Source organism: Monodon monoceros, unplaced genomic scaffold, assembly GCF_005190385.1.
Source record: "Monodon monoceros isolate NGI ecotype Baffin Bay Population unplaced genomic scaffold, NGI_Narwhal_1 Super_Scaffold_3, whole genome shotgun sequence".
NCBI classification, from domain to species: Eukaryota; Metazoa; Chordata; class Mammalia; order Artiodactyla; family Monodontidae; genus Monodon; species Monodon monoceros.
In genome coordinates, this window is record NW_021703780.1 from 44390106 (window position 1) to 44414589 (window position 24484).

At 39.5% G+C, this 24484-nt stretch overlaps 1 protein-coding gene and 1 pseudogene across 3 annotated transcripts in view; both read left to right on the top strand.

Moving 5' to 3' along the window:
* Nucleotides 1-24484, top strand: part of PRIM2 (DNA primase subunit 2) — a 293144-nt gene that overhangs the window by 184423 nt on the left and 84237 nt on the right. For all 3 annotated transcript variants that reach the window (XR_003796637.1, XM_029242399.1, XM_029242400.1), the window contains 2 exons: nucleotides 12295-12367; nucleotides 15059-15244. Coding sequence is in view for 2 of the 3 variants with exons in the window: in XM_029242399.1 (XP_029098232.1) it covers nucleotides 12295-12367; nucleotides 15059-15244 (259 nt within the window). In the remaining variant the exon portion in view is untranslated. The remainder of the gene's footprint in view (nucleotides 1-12294; nucleotides 12368-15058; nucleotides 15245-24484) is intronic.
* Nucleotides 4550-5146, top strand: LOC114907125 (annotated as a pseudogene).

A 24484-nucleotide genomic window follows, 5' to 3' on the forward strand; every position in this document is an offset into this window, starting at 1 on the left:
AATTTAAGTAGCCGGTTGTAGCTAATGGTTATTGGATTGGACAGCACGGTTCTCTGTCATATTTGAAATATGTTTACATAGTCATATATTTTTTAAAGTATAGTAATGGTTTCTGGATTAATGGATTTGGAGTTCCAAGTCTGAGGTGGCTGTGGACGTAGTTCTAAGGGCTTGCGGCCACTGAGGAGTCTGAGGTCCCTGAGCCGCAGTAGCCCTGTGCTTCCGGGTGTGGGCGTGCCCTCCTTGCCTCTGAGCCGCCCACCTGTGCAGGTGTTGCAGGAGGTCTAGTGCTCACGCTGCCCAGCTGGTGAGCTGGCATTCTGCCCTGGGTCTTTCTGGGCCACCTGGTGCCACTTGTGGAAATCTTGTGAGTCTAAATGTTTAGTGAACCTAAGAAGACCCCCTGGCAACCAGGCACAATTCACAGTAAAAACAAAACACTTGATAGATTGGGCTGCAGACAGACCGACAGCCCAGACTCACTGAAGGTGTAGCTCCCTCTCAGGTTTGTAACTACTGTTTAGAAAGTAGTTCTAAAAAGGTAACATTGATACAAAGGGAATAAAAAGCCCATTTTTAATTGAGCTTCTGTGGTCCTTGGTGGACGGCGTACATACTGTCCACAGGAAGCCACTGGGGACCTTGGTCACATGATGTAACTGTGTCCTCTCAGCCTCACAAAAGGCTGCTTCTGGTCACCCAGCTCACACTCACCCCCGGGGCCTCTGTGCTGTCACCTGCTCTGTTTTCCTCACAGCAGCATCACTGGCTGAAATGGTCATTTTTACGTGTTCATTTGTGGGTTTTTTTTGGTTTTTTTTTTTTTTTTCATTTGTGTTTTTGGTGTGTGTTTGTCTGCAGTGTAAGCTCCATGAGAGCAAGGCATCCTTCCTTCTGTTTACCTCTCTCCCTGTTGCTGTAACAGGGACTGGACCTCAGGAAGACTCCTGAATGAGCCAGTGCTGGGAGAGAACACTTTTAGGTTTTAAAATTTTACCTCTCATTTAGGTTTTTTAAGCTACTAAATGTTGAGACTGGATGAGATGGTATAATAGTTTGGACAAAATGTTGGTGAATTTTCTGTCATTTCCAAGGAAAAGCTTTGGTAAAGAAACACTCTTTATACATTGTAGAAATTCAACACTGATTTTGCCTTTTGTTTTGGGACTTGGGATCCCCTGTTTCTCCTGGAATCAGGAGCTAACCGAAGAGAGTCCTTTCTGTTTCTCTGTGTGACCTCAGAAGGATCCCCTTTCTTTCTCCCCAGTGACCTATCCAAATGTTGAAGACTGTATTTAAAAACAAAATAAAACCAAAGCTATTATGAACCTTGCTGTTTCGATCTATGAAACGAAGACCTTAACATGATGAGCCATTGTTAATCGCTGTGCAGGAGTGACAGTGTGTAGGAAAAGTGTGTGATGTGATCTCTGGATGTGATTTGTAATAATAATCCTCATTAGCGCTCCCCTTCTTCTCCCCTCCCTTCAAAACCTCCATCAAACCCCCACCTTCGTGTCCCTGGTTCTCTCTATTATTAGGGAACAAGTGTGAGGGGGCATCGTCGGGTGCTGTAGACCTGTGATAGCGCATCTCAGAAGCATCCCGCCCTCTGTACATTGTGGGGAAATGAGACGATGACCATCAATTTAACGTCTTAGTTCTCCTGTGTGTTAGAACTTTATTTCACGCCCACCCCGCCCTCGACGCCCTCAACTTTTCAGTACCAATCTCCCAGGCAAATTTCTTTATTGTAATCATTTGACTATCCTGGGTCAAAGTCAAGTCAAAACAGCCTCTACTTAGGGGTCATTGTACTCCCAGAATATGCTAAGAATGTAAAAGGAGTATAAAATACATACTCATGGGGCTTCCCTGGTGGCACAGTGGTTGAGAGTCCGCCTGCTGATGCAGGGGACATGGGTTCGTGCCCCGGTCCGGGAAGATCCCACATGCCGCAGAGCGGCTGGGCCCATGAGCCATGGCCGCTGGGCCTGCTCCGCAACGGGAGAGGCCACAACAGTGAGAGGCCCGCGTACAGCAAACAAAACAAAACAAACAAAAAACATACTCGTGAAAATAGAGATCTTTGTTGGGGGTTTTAAGTGTGTATGGTGCAAACATCTATGTAACACTGTAGTGTGACTATCTTATAGGGATGTATGTGTATATTTTACGTTTTAAATCAATTTTATTGAGGTATAATTTACATACAATGAAATGCACTCATTTTAAGGGTGCAATTCCATGATTTTTGACAATTGTGAGGTACAGATATTTTTTATAGAAAAATGAGGTGCAGCTTTCAACTCTCTTGCAGTTCATTGGACTGTTGCAGCTTAGAAATGGGAATAAATAGAAAAATATGGACCATATGGGAAAAGATGAGGCCAACTTCAAACAAAGAAGAGTAGTGATTGTGCTGTTTGTAGTTATCACCTGATGTGGAAACCCATATGAGCTTGTTTTTTTTATTGTGTATGTGCACCTCTTGAAATCATACAGCTTCTCTCAATTGTAGGGAAATATAGATCATTATCCTACGTATCGTCTGATCGTAGTTTTTCGGAGAGAATTTTTTTTACGTAAAATTCATGCTTGTGGAAAAATAATTTACATTCAGTTTATAACAGAATTTTATTGATTGTGTTCTCGTTTGGAGTAACTGCAGGGAAAATCACTTGGGCTAACACAAGTGGGATACCATTTACTAGGGATTTAGCTGTAGAAAGAAATTCATTTCAATTTCAGTGGTGACAGCTATTGAGTGAATTTTCCTGTGATATCCTCACAGCAGGAAGTGATATATTGTAACTGTGGTTCCCTTGATTTCCTACACACCCAAGAAATCCAAACTGCAGGGATTGTGCTTTCTAAATGTCTGAATAGCCTAGCTTATGTGGTCAGAGTATTTTTTTTTAACATCCAAAGTGGGTAAAATTGTGATTGCAAAAGTGGATATTACGGGTGATGTTCAAAACCATTGTTTCCTGTTTTTGAAATTGTTTTTCCATTTGTGCTATGATTACACCTTACTTCATGTGAAAGGGTTGTATTGGGACTTGGTATACTTTTATAGAATGATGTAGGAAATTACAGTTCATTTTGAAAGATGTATTAGCTTACTTTTTAATTTAAACAAAAAAATATGTTTCCTTGATGCAGAGATCAGTTTTGATTACCCGTGATGCTTTCTTCACTGCTTTTTTATTTGATATCTGTTTTTAAAATATGATAAACTATAGCTGCCAGATAGAAAGGAGTAAATAGTGTTAACCTCTTTCAAGAGTACTGGGGAATAGTTGACGAAGAGAGGAAATGTGTTTTATGTGTTACTATTTTATGAACCTCAGAGGCTGTTTGTTGGTGGGGAGGGAGGGTGTAGAGGTGCTCCCTGAGGATGGGAGGCAGGTTCTGTCTGGCCTAGCCCAGGGTCCTGCGGTCTTCCGGACTCATACCCCCCCCCCCCCCCCACCCCCATCCCCGGCCCCCAGCACAGCTTCTTACAGATGAGAGGAGAATGGATTGTTGTGATTAAGTGTTGAGGTGAGTCACGCAGCCCCAAAGACTCCCAGACAAAAATGTGTCACACATACACACACCCTCCCCCGCAGTGATTCCAGTTACCTCCAAGCTAATCAGAATTGCTTCCCTGATAGTAGAAATGGGAGGGTGTGGCTCAAGTTTGGAACCTTGATTCCCAAGCACAGTGTTATGAAAACAAGCATATTTACAGTTGACTTGAGGCATTCCTTTAGTGGCCCAATTGCAGCTTGTATTCCACTTATGACCAGCAGAGTCTGATCTTCACTTGGCAAATAGAAGTCAGGGTAGGTCAACTGGCATTTCTGCATGTGGACCTAGTCCTCAGGGGAAGCACTTGATTGCTTCGTGTCACTGTCCTCACTCTATGACAGTGCTGTCCAGAAGTATATGAGCACCACAAATACGAGCCACATGTGTAAGTTTAAATTGCTTCAGTGACATTAATTTTAGTAATATCTTATTTAACTCATATCCAGAATATCATTTCAACATGTAATTGATAGGAAAATTTATTAATGAAATGTTTTACATTAGTTTTTCATACCAAGTCTTTGAAATCCAGTGCAAATTTTACACTTATGGAACTTCTTAATTCTGACTAAGCTGCATTTCAAGTGCAGCTTAGTCACAGTTCGCTGGTGGCTACCATATTGGATATGCAGCTCTGCAAAGCTGGGTTCCATTGAAACCTGCAGTGTTTGAGTTTGAAGTTTTACACTGTGGAAACTTTCTAAGAGTGTAGCTATAGATAAAACCTTCCAGATCATCAGGTTTTTCAAGGACATCTAAATTCTACTTTAAGATTAAATATTTTATGTGATAGTATAAAGAAGATAGGAAAGAAATACATTTTTTTCCTGATATTCAAGGGAAGAAAGTGGTGAATGTTAAAGAGTAGAGAGAAACAACAACCAAAACGTCCACATGTAACAAATTGAGGCCTGGATGATAATGATGATTACAATTTGAGTGAAGTATTGGCCGCATTGGCAAGATCCAGGCCATGTTTAGTTCCAGCGTGAAGATTGCCAAGCCCAGTGGTGCGAAGCCAGATGAGTTTGAGTTGGGCATCTCCCAGGTCCTTCTGAAGCTGGAGATGAACTTGTACCTCAAGGCCCAGCTGCGGGAGTTGAACATCATGACCACTGAGGAAATTGAAGTTGGTGGTGGTCGGAAAGCTATCATAATCTTGTTCCCATTCCTCAACTGAAATCTTTCTAGAAAAATCCAGGTCCGCTAGTGTGTGAGTTGGAGAAGAAGTTCAGCGGGAAGCACCTTGTCTTTATCACGCAGAGGAGAATTCTGCCTAAGCCAACTTGCAAAAGCCATACAAAAAATAAGCAAAAGCATCCCAGGAGCTGCACTCTGACAGCAGTGCACGATGCCATCCTGGAGGACTTGGTTTTCCCAAATGAGATTGTGGGCAAGAGAATCTGCGTGAAGCTGGTTGGCAGCCAACTCATAAAGGTTCATTTGGATAAAGCACAGCAGGACAATGTGGAACACAAGGTTGGAACATTTTCTGGTGTCTATAAGAAGCTCACGGGCAAGGATATTAATTTTGAATTCCCAGAGTTTCAGTTGTAAACAAAAATGACTAAATAAAATATTATTCACAATTTAAAAAAAAACAATTTGAGTGAAAAATCATGCAGTAAACTCTTATAGACATCTCATTTGATCCTCACGGCAGTCCTCGGAGGGGGTACTTTCGTGACCCCTTTTGAGATCCCAGTTTCCCAGTGAGGAAACTGAAAGCAAAGTCACACAGTGAGTCTGGTACCTGTGCTCCTCGTCAGTCTGCTTGGCTCACTCCCTTACTCTGCTGTACTCCCTGATTGCTTTGGGCAGATTGGACTTGGAAAAATTATGCAAATGAGGCAGAATTGCAGCTAAATCCTAAAATGTTGCAACTATTCCACTACTCCTTATTCCCTCCCTCAAGTTGCATCACTAATCGGAAAACGGGAAAATGATTGGAGAGGTGTCACCCGTTTTGCCAGCTGTGTCCTGTGGCATTTGTGTCTCAGTGGTGGGACTTGTGAAGGCCACTCGAGCAGAGTTGTGATGGGCCGTCATGTGCTGAGATCAGGGCCACAGCAGGAAAGGTTTTTTTCCTTAACCAGCTAATCTTGTCATGAGACCCACAAATCCACTTTCATATAATTTCTTTTTGTTTTCGCCTCTTATTTTCAGCACTCAAAAGCAACTCCCTGTTGAAATCTAAGTGCTCGTGTTGACATTGGTGGTGTATTGACCGAGGCTTATATTTCTGTTGTTTCTACAAAGACCAGGCATGGGTCTACCTTTCACAGATCAGATGTGTGCAGATGTGTGTGTTTCTGATTTACCTCTTTATATATCCACTGCATTTCTATTGTGTAGATTTGATGTTTGTGTGGTAGTGTTTGGGCGAACTGGTTCTGTGTGGCTGTGACTGACTGTGCCTTCCTGTCTCTGTTATGCCTCAGCCCTCCTCCCACCCCCCTATCGAATTGTTTAATTGGATTGAAAATAGGATCATGTCAAATATGGTTATGTAAATATGTGTTATGGATATTTTGAAAGTCTCCTCTCCTTTCAACTCTTAATTTGTTGAAACTGTTGGTTTTACAATTTTCTGTTTACTGTGATTTTTAGCCTTATTGGAAAACTAACTCTGCTTACATCTTACTGTTTAATGAGCAAGACAATGTGGGAGGAAAAAGTTCCTCAGATGTGACTGAGTTTTAATTAAGTTGCATGTAAGCTTACTGAACAAATGCAACAGTAGGAAGATGTTTTTATATATTTTGTGTACCATTAGTTCTCTTATAGTAGATTGGATAACTTAGGACCATCACCTCAAAACAAAACAGAACAAAATAACCAAGGACAAACACTGAATTACTTCTGTGTTTGCAAAATTCAGTTTTCTTAGAAAATACTATTATGCACAGGTTTAGGTTTTTAAAGGTTTTAAACTTGACAAAACCTCAAGTTTTTATTAAAGTCATGATTTAGCACTATGTTATTGCAAAAGGAAGTAGAATTGGCTCTTTATTTTAACGGTTTTTGTTCAGAGACCTGCGTTTCAGGACCTACCTGCCCAGTTTCAGCTCTTTTTCCCCCTTGCCTCTGCTTACCTCTTTTGCCACCTAACCCAACATCTTCGTCTATAAACTGTGAAATATCCTTGGCTTTGCTTGTGTCTTTCTGCCTGTCCATCTGATATGTGCTAACCCTCTAGATGTTGAGAAAAACAGACTTTTTTATTATCCCCAAATGTCACCTCCTTATCACATGCTTACTTTTAACAACCCTCCAACAACCCTAATAAACTCATGTCATATACTTTTCTGAACCAGATCAAAATTTAAAAATGTTTTAATACATATAAAGTTGTTCAACTATGAATGGTAAAAACACTAAAACAACCAGGCCTGTGACTTTTCAGTTATTCCTTGACTGTGGTCTCCTGCTCTTCCCCTCTGCTGCCCAGGCCCGCCTGCTCCCTGATGGTCAACCTCCTCTCCTTCGGCCTTGAGCTGGTCCCGCTGACTTGGCAGGCGTCTGCTCAGCTTGGGCACTGTGCTCAGTCATCTCAGCAGTGTTCTCACGACACTCAGAATCCTGGATGCTGTCCCTGGGCAGCTCCCTCTGAGGTGCCCTTTCGGGGCTGCATGTGGTTTGTCCTCCTCCCCCTGCTCTGAGAAGGGCCTGTTCTCTGCGGCCTTGTTGGGGCTCTCATCACCTCATCACGTCATACTGTTTGGGTCATCTTTGGGTCCGTCACTACTTTGTGACTCTTCCTTGGTCACAGAAGTGCTTGATGAGGGATTGAGGAGCTGTACAGAGACCCTTGAAAGCTTTTTTTAAAAAGGTAATTAGAAAAGCACAACAACTGGGATGTAGAAAAAGTCTCTTATAGAGAGCCTGACAATCTAATGGTATTTTAAAAAGTAAGGTTTGTCCTGGGTTTTCTGCATTTCTCTAGTTCTGTTTGGGGAGTGAAGGTGTTTGTGTTGCTTGTACAGTGCTGTGTAATGGCTACATTTTAGCAAACACACACTGTCGCCTTTCACCACAGACAGTGTTCTAATATAACTCAGTATTCATGGACCCACATCTTTATTGTTTTCACCACTTTTCTGGCTTTTTGGTGACTTGATAAAAATGATACCATTTTACCTTCAGTGCCTTTCACCTGATACTCTAGCAAATAGAAGATAAATTAGCATACAGGATGGAAATAAATCACTATAGCTCCTAATCCCTTACTGTCTACATTTATGGATGAATAATTAATGCATAGTTTGACTTATGCTTTTTTTGTTTGTTTGTTTGTTTTTTTGCGGTACGCGGGCCTCTCACTGTTGTGGCCTCTCGCGTTGCACCGGACGCGCAAGCTCAGCGGCCATGGCTCACGGGCCCAGCCGCTCCGCGGCATGTGGGATCTTCCTGGACCGGGGCACGAACCCGTGTCCCCTGCATCGGCAGGCGGACTCTCAACCTCTGCGCCACCAGGGAAGCCCTGCTTTTTCTTTTTTACTTGTGGCAAATTAGTGGCTAAACTGAGAATTAAATCAGATCTTGACTTTTTAAGATTCTCTGATTAATCAAAACTTGCTCTTTACCATTGTAAAGCAATTATACTCCAATAAAGATGTTAAAAAAAACAAAAAGAACACGGGCTTCCCTGGTGGCGCAGTGGTTGAGAGTCCGCCTGCCAATGCAGGGGACACGAGTTCGTGCCCCGGTCTGGGAAGATCCCACATGCCGCGGAGCGGCTGGGCCCGTGAGCCATGGACGCTGAGCCTGCGCGTCCGGAGCCTGTGTTCCGCAACGGGAGAGGCCACAACAGTGAGAGGCCCGCGTACCGCAAAAAAAACCCAAAAAACTTCCTCTTTATATTTGGCAGGATAGTGATTAGTGACATAATTTGATTTTTGTGGCCCATTAAAATGTTTTTTGGTCCACTGTGTTGAAAAAAATGACATTTGTGTTACCTCTCAATTTATTCTCTTGTGGAAGGTTAGAAGCAGGAAAGCTTTTATGCTGACTAAATCCCCTTTGTTAAAACTGTACATCAGTGACAGCGAGTGTTTCTTAAAGCTGTGAGTATTTAAAATGAACTGAAAATAGTATTTGCTGCTGGGTTTGTGTGTGTGTATATCGAACCAATTAGAAATTGTTTTTACTGTTAAAAATTACAGTAAAATTTTTTTTAAAATTAAAAAAAGTTATAAAAAGTTTTTATTACTTTTTCTGTTTCCCTAGTACCATGATTAAGAAATGTTTGTTCATAAAGTTAACCAAGTTTTTAAAATCATGAAACTAAGACTATATTTTGACAGTTCATTATGTATGTTTTTGCTCATTAGTGTAGCAGCTGCATTCATTTGGAAGCTGTGTGATATGAAGCTGCCACTGGGCTCTGAGGGTGGTAGAAGGTGCCTTACCTGTCCTGGGGGCTGTTAGGAGTCTCATCTCGTAACATCCCTGTGCACTTCCAAGTAAAAGCCAAAAGTGCAGTCTCATAAGCTAATGTGAATTGTTATTAAGGATTTTTTTTAAAAATAAATTTATTTATTTATGTTTGGCTGTGTTGGGTCTTCGTTGCTTTCCCCAGGCTTTCTCTAGTTGCGGTGAGCGGGGGCTACTCTTTGTTGCGGTGCACGGGCTTCTCATTGTGGTGTATTCTCTTGTTGTGGAGCACGGGCTCTAGGTGCGCGGGCTGCAGTAGCTGTGGCTCGCGGGCTCTAGAACCCAAGCTTAGTAGTTGGGGCACACGGGCTTAGTTGCTCTGTGGCATGTGGGATCTTCCCGGACCAGGGCTCAAACCCATGTCCCCTGCGTTGGCAGGCGGATTCTTAACCACTGCGCCAGCAGGGAAGCCCCAAGGATTTTTATTCTTTTATGGCAGCACTATTTGTTCCTTTTTCTTTTACCTTGATTGCCTTCCTTTCTCCATCTATTGCCATTACTTTACTGAAGGTCTTTACAAAAACTTCTCTTGCCCGGAATGTTGCAATATTCTTCCAACTGGTTTTCCATTTCCCAATCCCTCCCTTTCTAATAATTTCTCTACACTGCTTTCTTTCTCGAGTATAAACCTGATTATGTGAATTCTTGTCCAAAATCTTTTTATGGTTCTTTCTGCCTGCAGATCATTGGATACACTGCTTCTCATGATTTGCCTTTCTTATAGCTGAAAATCCTCCCCCTTGGCTTCATCTATCCATAACTGTTCAAGTATGTATTAAATAGCTGTGACGTAACAACTCCTTTAACCAATATATATATTATCCTTTCTGATTCTGAATGAGTGGAAGAGGAATCTCATTCCCAGTTCTTATGCTTCAATTCTTCATTTCTGTCACTTTTCTTCCAGGGTTCCACACTTGCCCTTACTGGGTTGGCTGGTGACCATCTTCTTGTCTATTTATAATATTTTTAGAAGTATGATGTCTGACGGTTTCCTTATATTCTCTCTGTAGTTATTTATACCCAGTAAATTCTTTGCATTTATCATTGCTACCATTCTCTTTCTTACATTTTTTTCTTGGAATTTGGTCCCTTTGCATATTCTATTAAAACTTTGAGGAACAAGCATTTTATACTGGCATTCAGGCAAACATATGTGTCCTCTTTATACATCTTCTCTTTGTACTTTGTATACTGCATTAATCTGGGCTGAGAAAACTACTCAGTGACTATAATCATGTTTGTACATCATTTTACCATTTGTACAGGACTTTTGTATTTGTTCATCTATTTGAGCTGAACGGCCCTGTTAGATGATCGTGATCAATTTATAGCCTAAAGCTTACAGGGGTCAATGGAGTGGGCTAGGATCTCCCAACTGGGGGATGACTCCTCTACAGGATCATGCTGCCTCCCTTCCCATCCTGTTTCATTTTGTTTTGTGTTCCTCTGTACTTACTGGTCAAGACTGCAGTTGCTCTGTGTACTGGAATATGCTTTACTGATTTTAATTAGCACTTTGAATTTATTAGTTCATTTGATCTCCCCAGGATTTCTGTTAGTTAGGCAGGCCTGGCAGGCCTGGCCTTATTAATACCATTTTATAAATGAGAATAGTGCAGATTACCAGTTTGCCAAACCAATGATTTAAAGAACAAAAACAAAAGCAAGTCTTCAGACTCGTAGCTTATGCTGTTTTCACTGCCTTGTGTGTAAGACATATTGGAAAGTGAAATATGTTTTTATTTGGGGGGATTTCACTGAAACAATTCTCTGGTTGTGTTCTATATTAAAATGTAAAATATTAAAATTAAATGGCAGCTGCTGATTTAACTTAGCATGAGTTTTGTGTGGCATGGCACTACTATGATAAAGGGAATGGATAGAGTCCAGTGATATGCTGTCAGAAATTTGTTACTGGAGGGAGAAATAATACCAAAGGCAAGAAGATGTGTTTTAGGTGCAGGATCATTCTGTGTCACTCTCTGGCATTCTGCTTGTCCTGCTCTCAGAGTGATTCTCAGGCCATTCTTAGCCCATGGAGGGAGGACTGTCGGAAGGGGACATCTACACTTGTGACAGTCTCCTTGCCAGTGGCTGCAACGTCCCGAGATATCCAGTAGTTTTGCTTCATAATCTGTACCCATTGTTTAATCAATAACCTGATTGATTGTAGGAACAACAGCCTTTCTACAGAGCATCTTGAGGGTGTGTGTTATCCAGCAGCAAGAAGCTATAGTGCTGAGCAGGAAGAAAGTAGAGCATCTGGAATCCCTTGTTATTGTAATGATACTTTACTCCAGAACTTCCCTTTAGTTGTGGAGTCTGCATAAACCACAGTTTGACTATGGTTTTCTATGTAACCTTGCACCAGTTCTTCGCTGCGTGATCCCTGAATGTCTGCATCTGAGTCATTGTTGATGGAGCTACGGGTGTGGAGTTGTGTCAAGGAGATGATAATGTACACAGGTGGAGGGCTTTAGGTAGTATGTGCCATGTTATATTTCCTAATTTCTAAATAATACAAGAGGAAAAGGTATCACAGGGAAGAGAATGGCATGGTATAGTGAAGAAACAGGAGGTTGGGAGTCAAAAAGTTTGAGTTCCTGCTGCACTGCTGACTTGCTGTCTCATCTAACAAGTTCCTCACTTCTCAAATGTAAAATAAACCTGCTCTGTTGGGGGTGTTGTGAGGATGTAATTAGAGGATATAGATAAGGACTCTTTGTACATGTAAAGTGCTGTTCACATGTTACTTATTTTAATGAATGGTGATTACTATATGTCCAGTCCTTTAACAAAAGGTATTTCAATTCTGACCTCCTGTCAACACTGCAGGGCAGGCACTGTCATCTCCATTTGACGGACAGGGATCCTGGGGTGTGGAGAGTCTAGGTGACTCACTCAAGGGCCTACTGAGTGATGACTCTGGACGTAAGCTCCCATTTATTCCTAGCTCTGCTGCCATGCTGTTTTATAAGGGGTCAGTGTGGGAGAGGTGTTAACTTTAACAACAACTTGCATATTGCTTCCAGGAAATGGAAATGGCACCCTAGATTAGGAATCGGGAGATCCAGATGAGCACTGCATTTCTGTATTAATTTTGGGAAAGTTACTTAAATGTATCCTATTAAATACCTTTAAAACACTTGGCTATGTTTTTCCTAAGGTATGTGTAAAATATCTTTGTGACTTTGTATCAGAATTTTAAAGATTTCCTTTGAAGTGATCAAAATATGTTTTACAAATCCTATTTTAATATTTTATTCTTTTTATTTTTAGTCATTCGTACACTGGTCAAGACTACAGTACACAGGGAAATGTTGGGAAGGTTTCTTTAGATCAGATCGATTCGGTAAGCATCTCATCCTTTTAAACTTAAACCTTTGTCAGTGGAGGAAGCACAGATTTTCTTCAACCAAAGATTATTTTGTGGGTGGGGAGATGGGAGGGAATGTTGTTTCATTGCTTGCCAATCATTTTTTAAAGAAATCCCATGTGCTATACATATGATTTTTTTTTTTCATCATAGGAAAACCAAAAAATGAGAAAATTATTTGTAGTCTGATAAAAACAGAATTTAATCAGTTTTCCAAAGGGGAAATTCTTTTTAAGTGATGACAACTAAATAGTGTTTATTGTTTATATTTAAATACCATATACATATAGTAAAGGAGAAATGTAAAATACTAAGTATATCCATTTGCTAGGGCTGTCGTAACAAAATACCACAGTCTGGGTGCCTTAAACAACAGAAGCTTATTTTCTCACAGTTCTGGAGGCGAGCATTCCATGATGAAGGTATCAGCAAGTTTGGTTTCTCCTGAGACCTCTCTCCTTGGCTTCTAGGTGGCTGCTCATCCCCATGTCTCTTCCTCTGCTTAGAAGGACCCCAGTCACCTTGGACCAGGGCCCCACTCCCATGAGCTCATTTAACCTTGATTACCTCCTTACAGGTCCCAGCTCTAAATACAGCCACATTCTGAGGTCGTGGGTTTAGGACTTGGCATGTAAATTTGAGGAGGATACAAAATGTATTCCATGACACTAAGGGTAGGCTCCCATCTTGTGTTGCCACTAGATTAGTAGGCAGCTCATTTCAGCTTCACTTTGTGGCTCCATAGGAGAATGAAAGTGTGCACACGTTACCATACTTTATAGAATTTCTCTTTAAGACATTGTAGAATTTCTGCATTACCCAAAAAAGGGAAACTGAGTCAGCCATAATTAATCTTTGTTTAGACAATTACCAAATTACTTAAAATAAATTAAAAATACACAGGTGAGGTTTTAATGCTTGGAAACAAGAGTTATGATGGTGAGTAGGGGGAGACCCTGAGCTTTTGGAGCCTGGAATAAATAGGTCATCTTCCTATGAAAAATTATAATCAAGTAGAAGTTGTTACTGTGAAAGATGAAGAGGCTGCCTGGTTAGTCAAGGGAGCAAAGTGAGACCTGCCCCTGCTCACGGGCAAAGTTGAACCTGCTGAGGAGCCCGTGAGAGGTGGGAGTTAAGTCTCAGGAGGATGCTTGAGGAGGTCAGGGAGAACGCAGTTGAGACCATAGATGAAAAAGGTTTCCTTTTAAATAAATAAATAAATAAATAAATAAATAAATAAATAAATAAATAAATAAATAAATGTATGTATGTATGTATGTATGTATGTATGTATGTATGTATGTATGTATGGCTGCATTGGGGTTAGTTGCTGCGGTGAGCAGGGGCTACTCTGTTGTGGTGCGCGGGCTTCTCATTGCAGTGGCTTCTCTTGTTGCGGAGCACAGGCTCTAGGCTTGCGGACTTAATAGTTGTGGCATGCGGGCTCAGCAGATGTGGCTCGCGGGCTCTAGAGCGCAGGCTCATTAGTTGTGGTGCATGGGCTTAGTTGCTCTGTGTCATGTGGGATCTTCCCGGACCAGGGCTTGAACCCATATCCCCTGCATTGGCAGGTGGATTCTTAACCACTGCGCCACCAGGGAAGTCCAAAAAAGGTTTTCTTTTAATTGTTAATTTCTTTAATACATTTATTTGAATTCACATTTTGAGAACCATTTCTCTTATTATGTTTTACTTTGTATTGGGGTTATTTTAAAAGTTCATCTGTGATTCACCAATTGTACTTTTGAACATTTATCCCAGGAAAATGAAATCTTAGGTTTACATGAAAACCTGTACACTCATTTGTTTGAAATAGCCCCAAACTGGATACAACCCAAATATCCTTCAACGAGTGAATGGTTAGACAAATGGTGTTATGTCCACACCATGGACTATTGCTCAGCAATTAAACAAAACGAGCTATTGATACCTGCAACAACTTAGATGAATTTTGTGGGAATGCTGAGTAAAACGCCACTCTCAAAACGTTAAACTATATGATTCTATTTGTCTAACACTCTTGAAATGACAAAATTATGGAGACGGAGAACAATTAGTGGTTGCCAAGGGTTAGGGAATGGCGGGGGGAGGGTACAGAAGATGGGGGTTATAAAATGGAAACATGAGGGATCCTTGTGGTGGGGGATGCATGAACCTCCACATGTGAAAAAATTACATAAAATTATATACACATGTACACAGAAATGAACACGTGAGTGTAACTGAGAAAATCTTAAGACTAGTGTATATCAGTGTCAGTATCTTGGTTGTGATAATATACTACAGATTTGCAGGATATTACCTTTGGGGGATAGCAGGTACATGACATCTCTTTGTATTATTTCTTACAACTGCATAGGAATCTACAGTTATCTGAAAAGAAAACGTTTAATTAAAAATTATAAAAAGAAAAGAGGTGAAATAAATTTTAATAATATGTTTTATTCAATGCAGTATATCTAAAATATTATCATTTTGACATGTAATCAATATTAAAATATTAATAAGAAAAAGAATCTGTAATCACAGTGAGACAGTAATAACTTCCTTACGATTTTTTGATTTTATTCCAATTAAACTGAATTTACGATTTGCAAATTAGATTGATTTTTGCAACAAATATTGTGGGGGACCTGATAAATAACAAAACACTCTTTTTTCTTGTAGCTTTCTACCAAATCCTTCCCACCTTGCATGCGTCAGCTACATAAAGCCCTGCGGGAAAATCACCATCTTCGTCATGGGGGCCGCATGCAGTACGGCCTCTTCCTGAAGGGCATTGGCCTAACCTTGGAACAGGCATTGCAGTTCTGGAAGCAGGAATTTATCAGAGGAAAGATGGATCCAGACAAGGTAATTTTGAAAAATCAGAGCAGAAACTGAAATTCTAATTTGTCTGAAGACTAAAAGGTTTGTTTTTTGAATATGCCCCAAAATGTAGTTGAAAATTCTGTGTGTCTACAGTTTCATTTAGGTAAAAGAAACTCACGTATTAATCTAGTAGTTGCTCAACAAAAGATTGGAAAGTGGATTCAGTTTAAAGGGTAAGATCGGAACAGCAATGTAAGATGTAAAATAATGCTTGAATGAAGAGTTGTCTTCTTGGTAGGTAAACTGCCAGTAGTTGTTATAACTGAAATTGCATCTGAGTTGTATTTCTGTAGGAATGTGTGTGTGTGTGTGTATGTAATATGTATAGACATATATACATACATGCACATGTAATGTTATTTTCAGGACCGAGAAATGTTGAGAACAAATACAGTGAAAACAGTTTAGAATGCATCCTATTGTGTTATGTGGAATCTTTCACAAGGAATTTTAATTTATTTTTATAAATTTATTTATTTATGTATTTATTTTTGGCTGCGTTGGGTCTTCATTGCTGCACACGGACCCTCTCCAGTGGCGGTGAGCGGGGGCTACTCTTTGTTGTGGTGCGCGGGCTTCTCATGGTGGTGGATTCTCCCGTTGTGGAGCATGGGCTCTAGGCGTGCGGCCCTCAGTAGATGTGGCATGCGGGCCCAGCAGTTGTGGCTCTCGGGCCCCAGAGTGCAGGCTCAGCAGCTGTGGCGCACAGGCCCAGCCATTCTGCTGCACGTGGGATCCTCCCGGACCAGGGCCTGAACCCACGTCTCCTGTGTTGGCAGGCAGATTCTCAACCACTGTGCCACCAGGGAAGCCCATCACAGGGAATTTTTAGATAGACGTTTATCACTGTAAACCTGAGAACTGCCTTTAAATCTGTTCTTACTTCTCAGATTCCCACTCCTATTCATTATTTCTCTTAAGTAGGACTAGCTAATAATGTTATGGTTTCTCGTCCCTTCTATGGCTTAGCACTGTGGGATGAAGTACATTTTTTATTGTTTATTTCTTGTTTGTTTCTTCTTAGGAAAGGTAAACTATAGGACAAAGAATATTTACCAAGTAAATTTTATAATGACACTTTATTATGTCTTGTATCAGTTTGCTCGGGCTGCCATAACAAAATACCACAGACCGGGTGCCTTAGACAACAGAAATATATGTCCTCACAGCTCTGGAGGCTGGAAGTACACAATCCAGGTGTGGGAGGATTTCTTTTGGTTTCTCCTGAAGCCTCTTTCGTGGCTTCCAGCAGTTGCCTTCTTGGCTGTGTCCTCACGTGGCCTTTTCTCTGTGTGTCCACCTCTCTGGTTTTCCTTCCTTCTCTTAGAAGGACCCCAATCCTGTCGGATTAGAGCCCCACCATTATAACCTCATTTAACCTTCATTACCTCTTTAAATGCCCTATCTCCAAATACAGTCACATTGGGAGTTAGGGCCTCAACAGATGAATTTTAGGACACAGTTCAGTCCATAACACGTCTCTAGCTTTATACGTTTTTAAAAAGTTCAGCCTCTTTTATAATATATTATAAAAAGCTCTTGCAGTTTTTACAGATTTGTTTTAAAAACTGTTTAAATTGATAACTGTCCATAGAAGCTTAAATTTATCATTGAATAGAGTTTTCTTTAAACATGATTTTGGATAATGTTTATTAAATAGTAATAAATCAAATAATTCTGGATAATGTTATATTTTATTTTAAAGGTAACATATTCTGATTATAGGAAGTATGAAAAATACAGAAAATTTTCCCGTCATTGTCTCATTCATAAATAATTACTGTCAACATTTTAGCCTTTCTCTTTAGTCTAGATAGCTAGATATCATTATTTTTTCCCATTAAAAAAATTGACATTCTATTGTGATCATTTTCCCAGGTTGTTGAATCATTTTTGAAAATATCATTTGTGTTAGTTGCATGACAACACATCATTTGAAAGTGATATAATTTGCTTAATCATTCCCCTATTATTGAACACTTGGTTTTGTCTATTTGACTTTGTCATAAATGTTATTGCAACCAATATCTTGAGCACATAAATCTGATTATAATTCAGATGTCCTCTGTATATGTTCACCAGGGAACCAATTTACCTGGTGAAAAACTGTAGACGGTTTTGAAGTTTTGATGTATGCTATCATTGCTATGAAATGACTGGAAAGGCTTTAAATTAGACTCTCATCAAGCTATGTGAGAACTTTGCTGTGTCACTGACATCATTTTATGTTATTACTTGAAAATGTTTTTTGACCTTTTTATTAAGAATTTGATGTAGTAAGTAGGTAGGTGTGTTAGGGTTCTGCAGAGAAACAGAACCAATAGAATATGTGTGTGTGTGTGTGTGTGTGTGTGTGTGTGTGTACATGTGTACAAAAAGAGATGTACTGTATGGAATGGCCCGTGTGATTATGGAGGCTGAGTCACCAAACTCTGTGAGCAGCAGGCTGGAGACCCAGGAAGAAAGAGCGGTGTTTCAGTTTGAGTCTGAAGGCAGGAAAAAATCCATGTCTGTGCTCATGGCCCTCAGGCAGGAGGAAATAACCTCTTAGTCGCAGGAGGGTTGGCCTTTTTGTTCCATTCAGGACTGCAGAGGATTGGATGAGACACCCCCCGCCCTCAATGGGGGAGGCATCTGCTCTGCTCAGTCCAACAATTCAGATGTTAACCTTGTCTAGAAACACCCTCACAGACACACCTGAAATAACGTCTGACTGGAGTTCTGGGCACCCTGACGGTCAAAAAATTAACTGTCACAGTAGATAAGTATTTATGAGCTGTGGTTTTGAAGTGAAGAGAGAGAGAAGTTGAGGTAGCATTTTAGCTTGGTTTGTGCTGTAACTAAGCGGGGAAAAGAGGAGCGTGAGATATGGGAAAGCTTGATCTGGGTGCCAGGCCTTTGGCTTGTGCGTCTGTTCACTGACCGCCCTCTTTTGTGTGTATCTGGGATGGCCTCCTATCAATGTCATCAGTATTTCGTTATTTTTAAACCTATGTGTTTTAAAATTTTTTTCAAATGGGGTTTTTATTTTATAATGTAAAAGTAGTTTTTTTGAAAAATTATTGTAAAAGAAAATCAATAATTTTTACCTTTCTAGATAATACATAACAGTCTGTATTTTCATTAGCTTATTATTGATTACAGCAAATGTATTATTTTGACTAAAAGGTTTTAACATACACTTATGATTTACTGTCTGTTTAGTGTTCTGTTGTTACAGTCTGTTTTTGTAAATAAACATTCATATTTTTCTCAATTATATCTTCTTACGTATTTTTCCAATGAAATGTAATTTAGTATCCTTTTATGAAAATATTCTCTTCAACTTAATAATTGTACCTACTTGTTAAATGGTACATACCATTAAAAATACTCTTTAGAGGTGTAGAAAATTGATTGCTTAAAATACTATTTATAGAGAATGGTTATGGAGGATATTTTAGATAATTTTTGTAGTGCTCTAATTAAAAGACTTGATGTTGAACCCAGGAATGATTTGGCACATTCACTTCTGTTGAATAGCTTATTTCCTGACAGTGCAGGATATTTTTGAGGTGATTTAGTCATTGTCAACTGGACTTCTTCTTTACTGTGGTTTCCCAGATGACCATATGTCTGATTTCTTTCTCTTTACAGTCATGCCCTCATTGTAACTTATTTGAGATACATTGCTTTGTGCATCTGAGTAAAACTTATGGGTACCTTGCCATTTCTTTCGAGGCAGCAGGAAGCAGTCAGTACTTCCAGCACTTTTGAGCTGTAACTCTTCGCCCCAGCTACACTGCCTAGAACTGAACATTTCTTCTGCCTAACTCCTTTCCAGAAATTAAGCTTTGTTCCTTGTAAATTGACTGCCTGAGCAGTGACTGTCTCTTTCTCTCATCTTCCTTGCTTGGTTTGTTGCAGGCATTTATTTAGTTGTTTGTTTGTTTCAAAAAAAAACTTTGAATACTTTTCTCTCTAAGGTTTTACTTAATGTTGGAGGGGAATTTGTTGTCTGTATTGTAAAATAATCTAAACTGTATGTATTAGTTTTTGTAACTGTCATCCAGAGTGTATTAAAGTAGCATGTTCCTAGATACCCCTTACTAAGGATAAGCAATTTTCGTATTATAATCTACAAATTCTTGTTTTCTCTTATAGTCAGTTTTTGTGTGTGTGTGTGTTTGCGGAGGGGCTGCGATACACAGCTTGTGGGATGTGGGATCTTAGTTCCCCAACCAGGGATTGAATCTGGGCCCTTGGCAGTGAGAGTCCTAACCACTGGACCGCCAGAGAATTCCCTCTTGTAGTCAGTTTTGAATAGTAATAATGCGATTGTGGAAGCAGCTGAAGGTTCTGATGCTCACTGTTAGTTATTGTTTATTAGGAATTCGATGTACTAAGTCCCTCTGTGTATGTAAGAAGTAGCCATCTGTCTGTAAAATGCTTATTCAGAGTTGTTAGTTTGGAATGGTTATTTTTCTGTTCTTTTAAAACTATTTTCAGACTAGCATACACATGCCAGTAGATGGTATTAATAACATGTAGAGGTGTTACCTTATATGGCTCCTAGTGACTTGCTACTAGGTTATGCTCTTATAATTTTGGGCACTTCTCACTACCTCATATTTATTTATTGTTTATTTGTTTATCACCTGCAATTAGAATAAAACTATAGAGAAGCAGATATCTGGTCTTTCTTGTTCACTGCTTCATGTTCAAGCACCTAGAACATACCTGACTCATAGTAGGAACTCAATAAATATTTTTGAATGAAGTAATAAGTCCCCATAAAAATAAATACACAGAAAACTAGAAAACTTGGCCCATTTTCCCCAAATTCCTTCACATAAATTAGAGCATAGTACTATACAGTTATTTGTTAATGTGCTGTTATTCCATTTGTAGTGAACTTGAACTTGAATGAAACCAAGAATTTTAGTGTAACCTGAAATTTGCAATAGAAGTTATCGATTTATAGGTTAAAAGGGACTTCTCATCATTGGCTTGCCCAGGAGTCCATGGCATAAAAAGGTTAAGAGCCCTTAAAGTTTATCATAGGAGAGGATAGGGCTTCTAGTTTATTGTCTGACAGTTCGTTGTTCATTAATTGCAGTTTTCATTTTTTTCTGCTATATTAGGAATAAAATGCCTATATTGATCTACCTTCATTGAATTTTGTACGTGTCATCTTTATAACTTATCAAATTATAGTATTTATGTTTGCATGTGTGTCTTAAGAGTGGATTCTGAGTGACTTGAATGCAGGGACTGTGATTTTTCCATTTTGGGTCTCGAGGACTTAGCACAAGACCTGGCAGCTCTTAGATGTTTGCTGGGCACATGGTCAATTCTGCCAAATTTTTAAAAAGTGGTTTTCAGTATGAGAAAATAAATCCTCTTTGTTTCTTTTTAGATAGAGGTATATTTCTAACAAGTTATAAGATATTAATAGTCGTTTTAGTATTTTAGCCAAATTTGTTCTCCTCCATCTGTTTTTCTAAATCAGAATATAGGTTGGAAAAATACACAACTATATAAGAAGTGGTAACCAGTTATTACTACTCAATGTCCAGAAATACAGTATATACTCAGTTACTAATATTTAACTAATACATTAGTCAAGTTGTGATTTTTATTAAAAATACAAAGAAATATGTGCGTGTGTGTGTGTGTGTCTAGACGAACATACATATTCCATCTAATTTGTGTCCATCACTCACCTGACTTGCACTGAGTGTTGACTATGGACGGGTGCTGTTCTAGACACACTGTAGTAAAAGACACAGCCGTTATTTATGAGGACTTTACAGTCTCCTGGAAAAAAACAGATAAATACAAACATACAAATTCAGTAAGATAATTGTGGGATAGAGATGGTCATGGGATTCTATAGCAGAACAGAGGAGGGAGCTAGCTGACTGAGAGAAGAGTTGTGGAGTGTGTCAGTCAGGAGGTTATATTTGCCGGGTGAAGTTAGGGAGTTCTCCAGGGAAAGAAGGGAATTCCGTGTGGAGGGGGACCTTGGATGAGCGAGTGTAGCCCATCTTGTAGGTGGTGGGAACTGAACTGTGAAAGTGTACTTGTGGCAGAGATGATTCTGCAGATGTAGGCTTTTTTTTTCTTTAATGTAATTACTAAGAATAGAAGGATTAGTAGCCAGTAGGAAGTGGTCTTGCTAGATATATGACTGCCAACTTGGACCAGCTATGTAGGGTCATTGATAACTGTAATTTTAAAGATACATAATTTAATATCTTTGAATATTCACTAAAATTGTGTAATCAATCTGAGATGCTATGAAAGTTTACTGACAGAAAGAAAATAGTATGGACAAGGTTTCCACTTACAATCCCACTTGGTTCAAATGAATTTGGCTTCTTTAAATATGGATTTTAGATTATATGGGCCAACACTGATTTTTTAAAAGCCTTTTGCTTTAAGATTTTAATCTATTTGGTAAAGGGTAAGTTGAGAGATAGAAGTAACCAGAACACAATTACGTGACATGATGGTGAAAAGGAGAGTGTCAGTGAGGTGATGTGGGGATGGGAAGTTATTAGAGGGGACCATGCTGGAGGAGGTTTGGTGAAGATCAGTCTCGAATCGGGGTTTGAAGGAAGTGATGGTGGATCCCAATCTCCTAATTCATCCCCCCCAACCCACTTTGCCCCCTTGGTGTCCATACGTTTGTTCTCTACATGTGTGTCTATTTCTGCCTTGCAAACCAGTTCATCTATACCATTTTTCTAGATTCCACATATATGTGTTAATATATGATATTTGTTTTTCTCTTTCTGACTTACTTTACTCTGTATAACAGTCTCTAGGTCCATCCACGTCTCTACGAATGACCCAGTTTCGTTCCTTTCTGTGGCTGAGTAATATTCCATTGTATATATGTACCACATTTTCTTTATCCATTTGTCTGTCGATGGGCATTTAGGTGGCTTCCATGACCTGGCTCTTGTAAATAGTGCTGCAGTGAATATTAGGGTGCATGTGTCTTTTTGAATTATGGTTTTCTCTGGGTATATGCCCAGTAATGGGATTGCTGGGTAGTATGTTAGTTCTATTTTTAGTTTTTTAAGGAACCTCCATACTGTTCTCCCTAGTGGCTGTATCAATTTACATTCCCACCAGCAGTGCAAGAGGGTTCCCTTTTCTCCACAGTCTCTCCATCAATTGTTGTTTGTAGATTTTCTGATGATGCCCATTCTAACTGGTGTGAGGTATACCTCGTTGTAGTTTTGATTTGCATTTCTCTAATAATTAGTGATATTGAGCATCTTTTCATGTGCCTCTTGGCCATCTGTATGTCTTTGGAGAAATGTTTATTTAGGTCTTCTGCCCATTTTTAGATTAGGTTGTTTGTTTTTTTAATATTGAGCTGCATGAGCTGTTTATATATTTTGGAGGTTAATCCTTTGTCTGTTGATTTCTTCGCAAATATTTTCTCCCATTCTGAGGGTTGTCTTTTCATCTTGTTTTTAGTTTCCTTTGCTGTGCAAGAGCTTTGAAGTTTCATTAGGTCCCATTTGTTTATTTTTGTTTTTATTTCCATTACTCTAAGAGGTGGGTCAAAAAAGATCTTGCTGTGATTTATGTCAAAGAGTGCTCTTCCTGTGTTTTCTTCTAAGAGTTTTATGGTGCCTGGCCTTACATTTAGGTCTTTAATCCATTTTGAGTTTATTTTTGTGTGTGGTGTTAGGGAGTGTTCTAATTTCATTCTTTTACATGTAGCTGTCCAGTTTTCCCAGCACCACTTACTGAAAAGGCTGTCTTTTCTCTTGTATATCCTTGCCTCCTTTGTCATAGATTAGTTGACGATAGGTGTGTGGGTTTATCTCTGGGCTTTCTATCCTGTTCCATTGATCTATAACCAATTCTTTATTTTTGTCAGCTGGTTCGGGGGTTGTTGTGAGTTTTGGTTGTTGTTATTTTTCAATCTCTGCTTTCAGACTTCTTTGTGGACCTGACCTGTCAGTATATTTGAATACCATTTTTATTTGGGTGCATATTGTAGTAGAGGGTAAGAGATTCTAGTATTAGAACACCAGCCATTTCCAGAGAACATTCTGTTGTTATGAGTGATCTTGTAGCAAACTAACTGCGTTAGGGTATACTTTACTCCCAAAATATTAGCTTCATAATGTAGGATTTTAATCTTAGATTTAATTGTATTGAGTGTGAATATTTATGATATATTAAAAATTTAATAATAAAGCTTTTTCAGTGGGGGTTGGGGACATTTGAAAATTGCACTTAGGCATCAGATAGGATTCTTTGAATTTGTGAGTGATTCTACAAGAGGTATTCAAAGCTTTGAATGTCTTATTCTTTAAATAATTTCTGAGATTACTGAAATAAATGCACCTGTGCTGTATGCAAATAAAATATATTTAATGAATCATAGTACAGTTTTATGCAAGTTTTTCTTAGTTGTAATTATAATTTACAAGCCAGTCTACCTGAGAAAAAGCCTCACCCTGTTTGCAAGAGATAAAATTAATCAAACCTCTGTGGAAAGCATGAAGAAACATAGCACTAAAATATTCTTTCAGTTGGAACTTGGATATTAAAGCCCTTCAGCCACTAGCTTTGTTAAGAGTTGAATTGAGCTGTATAATTCTGCTCATAAATTCAAAGCAATGTGTCCTTTTAATCAGATTGCTCATAGAGCTGTTGTCTGAATTGCTTTGACCTGACTCTTTTGGACGTTAAGCACACCATAGATCATGTATGTGTGATGTAGCTGAGTTCCTGTCCCTGGTGAGGGTGTACCCGAGGTCTACTACGTGTTGTTATAATTGGGTCAGGCAACGTTTAGCATTGTGAAAACGCTTATTTTTTTGTCCCAGAATCCAGCTCACATCGTGACTTAGAGCAGACCTATGTCATTAAATATGGACTACCAAAGGATTAAGTATTTAGCTGGCAGTGTGTGCGTATATGAAGCATATTTATCACTGGGTTTTTCTTTTTAAGACCAGTGGTTCTCCCAGGACCCTGACCAGCAATATCAGTTTAGCACCATCTGGGGATTTGTCAGAAATGCTGACTCTCAGAATCAGACTCTGGAGGGAGGTCCAGAGCTGGTGGTTTCCCAAATCTCCAGGTGAAATTGACGCACACTGAAGGTTGAGAATCATCTTTTAGATGTTGCCCTCATAGAAACCTAAGTGGCCATTAGCTTATCAAAATAGAGGCGTTGTAAATCTTCAGCTGTTTGTTCTCCTG